The sequence below is a fragment of the Pseudonaja textilis genome, chromosome 4 (genome assembly GCF_049901715.1).
Source record: "Pseudonaja textilis isolate UNSWEBS1 chromosome 4, rPseTex1.2, whole genome shotgun sequence".
Taxonomy (NCBI): domain Eukaryota; kingdom Metazoa; phylum Chordata; class Lepidosauria; order Squamata; family Elapidae; genus Pseudonaja; species Pseudonaja textilis.
Window position 1 is genome coordinate 52,650,631 of NC_141993.1, and position 6,445 is coordinate 52,657,075.

At 37.1% G+C, this 6,445-nt stretch overlaps 1 protein-coding gene across 1 annotated transcript in view; it reads right to left on the reverse strand.

Annotated features, from left to right (window-relative positions):
* Positions 1-509, reverse strand: part of INPP5D (inositol polyphosphate-5-phosphatase D) — an 86,667-nt gene extending 86,158 nt beyond the window's left edge. The window contains exon 1 of the mRNA XM_026701313.2: positions 220-509. Within this exon, the coding sequence (XP_026557098.2) occupies positions 220-353 (134 nt within the window). The 5' untranslated portion in view covers positions 354-509. The remainder of the gene's footprint in view (positions 1-219) is intronic.
* Between the last annotated feature and the right edge of the window lie 5,936 nt (positions 510-6,445).

A 6,445-nucleotide genomic window follows, 5' to 3' on the forward strand; every position in this document is an offset into this window, starting at 1 on the left:
TATGAATTTTTTTTTACCATATTTATGGTAAATATGTTAGCATTTTTTTCAGATAATTATATAATGACACTTAATTGGCCAAGTACTTTTAATGCTCCTTCCACATTCTTAACTGTCAACATCCATCATATAAAGACAAGATCCTGCCTCCAATTCTCTGTGAATTAAATCAGTAAAAGAGCAGGTGAATGAAGGCAAAAAAGCAACAGCCATACTTACAGCAAACAGAGGGCGTAAGCTGAAGAGACAGACTCACTGGCCCGGACCAGAAAACTTCCATCCTTGCCTACTTTAGAAAGTAAGTCCTCAGCTTTTGAACGAGTGATGCTTCCATGGTACCAGCACTGATCCATGCTTTGGATTTAAAAAAGAGAAAACCCAACATAAAAAATAAAACTTAAATTGAAGAAGAAACATTAACTACTCAGCAGTTAAGAAAAGATCCCAAAGCTGTCTGTTCACAGAGCTCAGCAGCTGCTTGCAACTCACTCAGCTTCCTGTTTAATGGTGCTGAGAGAGAAAGGAAACAGAGCAGAGAACTTCCTCATACAAATTAAGCCAAATGAAATGGGCCAACCACACACACCTCCCCATTCACTCTCTCAATGCAACTCTACAATACTGCCTTCACCAAGTAGTTGGGATTCCATCTTAGTTCTTCCTTTCAACTTTGCAGAAATTTGAAAGAATTAACTTATTGTGACTCACATTGCCCCTAAATGAAATTGTCATTAATAAAACATGAGTCTAATTTCTTCATTTCTTCTGCTTCTGTTTTCCTTGCTCCTCATCTATTATATCTGACTTACAGTATGAGTTTTCATACAGCAAGAGGAGAGGAAAATGAGTAAGTCTCTAGGGATATTAATAGGAGCTAATTGTGGCTAGTGATTCTTGATTGTGCTGAAAGAGTTTAACCTGCTGGTAAAGGACAGACTATCTTTGAATATCTTAGGATGTTCTGGTTTCTGTGCTAACTTTAGATTATCCCAAATAATGGATCAATACTTGGATGATATGAAAAGAACAAGAAAAACCCTGACTCTGCACTTGTGGGAAATGCCAGCAATAAGTGTCCTAGTATTTATGACAGAATGAATGTAGTCTCTGATATATGTCAATTTTCTCTGGTGTTGAGAATCCATGAATCTCTTCCTTCAATAATTGTGCTGGTTCCCACTCCCTTTACCTTTATAACTGCAGCAAACATACATGCCCTTTGCTAAAACTTTGATTAGCAACTGATTTTTGTACAGATTTTTCCCTTATGCTGCTGAACTTTGTTTGTTTTGTATTTCTCATTTTAAGTATTGTTAGCTGTCTTGAGAGCTCAAATGGAGTAGAAAAATAGGATAAAATAGCTGAAGAAGCTTCTTGGATGAGAAGTGAAACGTATTCAAAGAAAAGCTAGAAAGTCCCACTGCCACTTGAAAAAGAGGCAACTTTGGGACAACTATGACCTGGATGACTGAGAATCTCCATAGACATAGGATAAAATAATATTAAAAAGGCATATGATATTTTTTTACTGGGTTCCTGGCAGTATTCATATCTCCACATCTCCAAATGTGTGGTCTAAAATTTCCTGTAAAACCTTTTCTCTCTAATCTAGAGGAAGCTATGGTGTTGTCCTCAGCAATTCACAAGGCAAGTTGGGCTGTATATCTGTCATTGCCTCTGATTTGCTGACATGTGAAGAATAGCAGGTTGACCAAAGCTCTTGCTCCAGTGTTTCTCCTCCATTGCAGCATCCCTTTGTTTTACAAACGACCTCAAAGGGATTTAGCAGTAGGCCAGATTATTTAGGTGCCAAGATAACTACTATAGATTATTTTTGGAACATTGTGCGATGATGGAAGTTAGAAAGATATTTCCCTCCTGTTGCCATTGGGCTGGAAATGTGCCCTCCAGCAAAATTCTTTCCAACTCAGTGGAATGTTGGAAAGAAACTATAAAGAGCTGTTGGGGCTCTGACTGTCTGCAACAATAATTTTCTGCAACTCAACAGAATAGAGCCAAATTTGGTATGGAGGGAGAAACTGGTAAACAAAAGGTTGAGTTAATACTGGTCTGGGTCAAGCCAGGACCCTACTGAAGGCAAAGGAAGCTAGGGGGCTGAACCATTCCTCCAATACCTCCCCTGGGAACAGACTCCAAGTGTTGTGACTGCTCCATTCTAAGCCTCTTCTCATTCTTCCTTCCTGGTCATGTGACTGAGAGCAGAGCAGCCCCATGCTTTCCAATGAATACATGCAAACACAAACAGATGGAATATAAGAAAAAGAAGGAACAAACTCAGAGAGAGATAACATAGAAGAAAATACAAATAACTCCTATGGCCATTCTTGGTAAAGACTTGGAAAGATTCTCAGAAGCCATAACTGTGTGGTTTCCCCATCTTCTTCCAAATTATGCAAAATTTGGTGTACTTAATGGGTCCCTTTACAATTTGGTTAATGTGGCTCAAAGTAAAGATGGAAAGGGCAACCAACCACTTACTGTATGTTTCCTGGCTTGAGGAAAGAATACATTTCTCACAATGAGTTAAATACTATGAAGAATGCAAATAAGACTTCTTAATTTTTTGAGCGATCAGGTGCATCATAGATTTTGGATAAAGTTCAAGTACAGATTGAGTTGGTAACATAAACTTTGGTTGATGTTTATCTAAAGGCTGAGATCAAAATCTGAGCCTTATTAATTCTCTTACATTTGTTCCCAGACTTTCAGAGCTACAAATTAAGAACAAGATTTGGGTGAGATTCTTTACAAATGAGTTCCACAGTGTACAGTGTGTCTGTGGGATGTGGGGAGCTTGTGCTATATTTGGTAAGAAAGCTAACAGGTCAATAATATTTGCATAACTGTAAAATCTGTGGTTTCCTGTCTTCAGTGGATAGCAACTACACTAAAGACATTGTCCTAAGTTTCAAGTAGGGGTTGCAAAACATGGAGTAAAATTAATTTTAAAAACATTGAATGGTTGTGTTTTGCACCACCACTTTATATTCAAAGAACTGTATGTTCTATAAAATGTTTTCTAAACATCTGTTCAGGCACAACAAGAAGGAACCTTATTATTATTCTGCATCTTGAGAGTAAGAAAAAGATATGTCACCTCAAGAAGTCTTGCGGTTGCTGTTTCCATAAATTCAATACTATAAAGCAGTATCAGGTAGCAACATAGGCCAGTGAGACAAAGTTCCATAAGGCATGGAATGAGAATATATAAAGAGCTAAATAATAGAGCTCTGAAACAAACAGGTATATTAATGTTTAAGATCTACAATCGTCTACCATAGTGTGGTTATGTCCAGGGGTGGGATTCAACTGGTGTTACTACTGGTTCGGTGATTACATTTTGCGCCTGCATGTGCACTTTGTGCGTGTGCGCATGTAAAATAACCTTAGGCTGTGCCGCCCAGACAGCTGAAAAACGCTGCATGCAGGTGCGCAGCATTCAAAAAGCCTCTTTTCCCCTGCTTTTTCAATCTCAGCTGTGCCATGCAAAGCAGCTGAAGTTGAAAAAGCAGGAAATAAAGGACAGGTAAGAGCCTGGGCGGGCAACTGGGCCAAACAGCAGCAAACACAGAACTGGTTCTGTGTCTGTTGCTCTTCAGAGCTACTGGCTCTATAGAACCGGGCACAACCGATAGCATCCCACCCCTGATCATGTCCATAATCACATAAAGGAATTTTGCAAACTGATGTTAAAGATATAAATAGTCTATCTGTTCAGCTTTCTGAGTTGGAATTTCATTAAGTTTTATGCTGTCCTGAAAGTAGCATTCCTGCTGGCAAAGCTGGGAAAATGATTCCAGCATATCATATTGTGACACTTTCATGACGTTTTACATAGCCACTTATACTAAATAATTCTGTTCATATTAACTTTCTTATTCTCTAATAACTTCTTGCTTTATAGATGGCTTATGGCAGGTGTTTATATTATCATATAATCAGTGAAATACATGCAATATTTCAAACACCTCCTATAATTAAACAACTCTCCATTGGCCCATGCGACTTTATCCCATTGAAGAATGGATATGATGTTATATTAACTAGCATATGTTCAGTGGAGTACTAGTAAATAAGGTAGACTTTGAATTATTTAACTTGTATGGACTTTTCCTGCTGCAATGCTGAGAAGTTGCATTTCAAGGGAAATAGATGTAATGATATAAATTAGGAAAGATTTCTCAAGAAATCATTTGTTGCCAAACCTGCCAATTTTTTAAGAACTGATGCCCTTACTTTAGAAGATATACCAAATAAAATAAACGAACAAACATATAACATCAGATACTTTCTTCCTAGACTTCTATTAATAATTTCACTGTACCTTGCTGGAATTACAAAGAGTAGGGTTTTTTTTTTCAGTGGTTCCTAAGTTGAGACCTACAAAAAGAGGCAAAACTGATGGCCCAGAAGAAAAATATAAACTATCCAAAAGCTTGCAAATGGAAAGCGGATGGGACTATCCCATCATTCCAAGAAATCCATACGAAGTCATATATAGGAGTTCATGTCTCTGTGGAGCAATCCTATCTGTCATATGTTTTAGCTGATTAACCCAATATCAGCATTTACTATTTATTTATTTTTAAAATTTTATTTATTTATTCATTCATTCATTCATTCATTCATTCATTCATTCATTATATTTCTACACCACCCATCTCACCAAATGACTGGATGGATTATAACAACATGATAAAACAATTTAAATATTTCAATAAATCACACAGAGTTATTCTGCAAAGAGTAGAGGAGTGGAGAACTCTTCTTGTGAAGTCCAGAAATATTTCACAGGAAGAGTTCTCCAGTCCTCTATTCATTGCAGAATACCTTATATCACCAGACTCGAAATTCTAGACCTAGAAAACCTAGGACTACGCCGCCTTTGGTCCGATCTAAGTGTAGTATATAAAACCATACATTGTAATGTTCTACCTGTCAATGAATACTTCAGCTTCAACCATAACAACACAGGAGCACACAATAGATACAAACTCAAGTTAATCACACCAAACTTGATTGCAGGAAATACGACTTCAGCAACAGAGTGATCAATGTCTGGAATACTCTACCTGACTCTGTGGTTTCTTCCCCAAACCCCCAAAACTTCAACCTTAGGCTGTCTACTATTGACTTCACCCCTTTCCTAAGAGGTCTGTAGGGGACGTGCTAAAGCACACCAACGTGCCTACGTCCCTGTCCTATTGTTTCTTTTATTTTTTTATTTTTCTTATATGTATCCATGTATTCATAACTATGTTTTTACTTATACCTATTATCCTGTAAGCAATTGACAAAAAAATAAATAAATAAATAAATAAATAAGAACAAAATTAAAAGTTAGAAAGTGAAAGTGAAAGAGCAGACCTTCAAGCCACCAGCCATCCCCAGGGTAGCATCTTACTCTTAAATCCATTTCGCCCCATGTTAATTGACAAACTCAGGTCTTTACACTCTTCTGGAAAATCAGAAAGGGGGGGGGTCTCTCTTCTGAGAGTAAGATGTTCCAAACATTGGGGCAACAGCAGAGAGAGCTCTTCTCTTAGATCCTACCATCGGAATTCCTTGACCAATGGAATAATAGGTATCAGGAGGCCTCTCCCTGCTGGCAGTCTCATGGTTGAAGTAAGCAAATGAAAATTTTAATCTGAAAAGAAAATATTACCATTACTGCTAATATTATATGAAGGAGAAATGAGCTATATATATATATATATATAAAAATCTAGTAACAGTGTTTGCACATCAAAGTCATTTTGTTATTCAGTGTGATACACGAACCCAGACATTCTACTTTATAAACCATGACTTGTATAGTATAGTTTCTGTGGCTATAGTTTCTTGATTCTGAACAAATCATTGTTAAAAGAAGCCTGCTTTGCATGATGTATAAATGCTCTCTACAGCTAGACATAATAATTCAGTTTTGCTCCCATTTATTCCTATTGCATGAGATGGCTGGCCATATACATTTCTGAAATAAATAAAATATTCAGTTTTTATTGCCTTTATTCAACTCAAAGCTATTAATGATCCTATAGCATCTGAATTTTGTTTTTTATTCTTCCCCCAGTGTGTTTGCCTAGAGGGCACTCTTGTTGATGTCGTAGAAACTGAGGGTGGGCCTCCATCCCATCACTTTGCATGGACAACTTCACACGAAGAGTACAAAGTCGTACATTCAAAATGCAGGAAACTTTAAGAGTTTCAGTTTCCATTCGCAGTTCAAAGATTTCCAGATAGATTTGTTTTATTTCAGTATTGAACAATATGATTCATTTCTCCTGACAATGCCTGTTCTCTTAGTTTTCCATGAATGATTACTCCACCTTTTATGCACATTTCATAGCTACATCTAATCATCTGTCAATAATAAAGCTTCCCCCACTGTCATTGTTTTTGACAACAACTCAAGTTTAGAAAG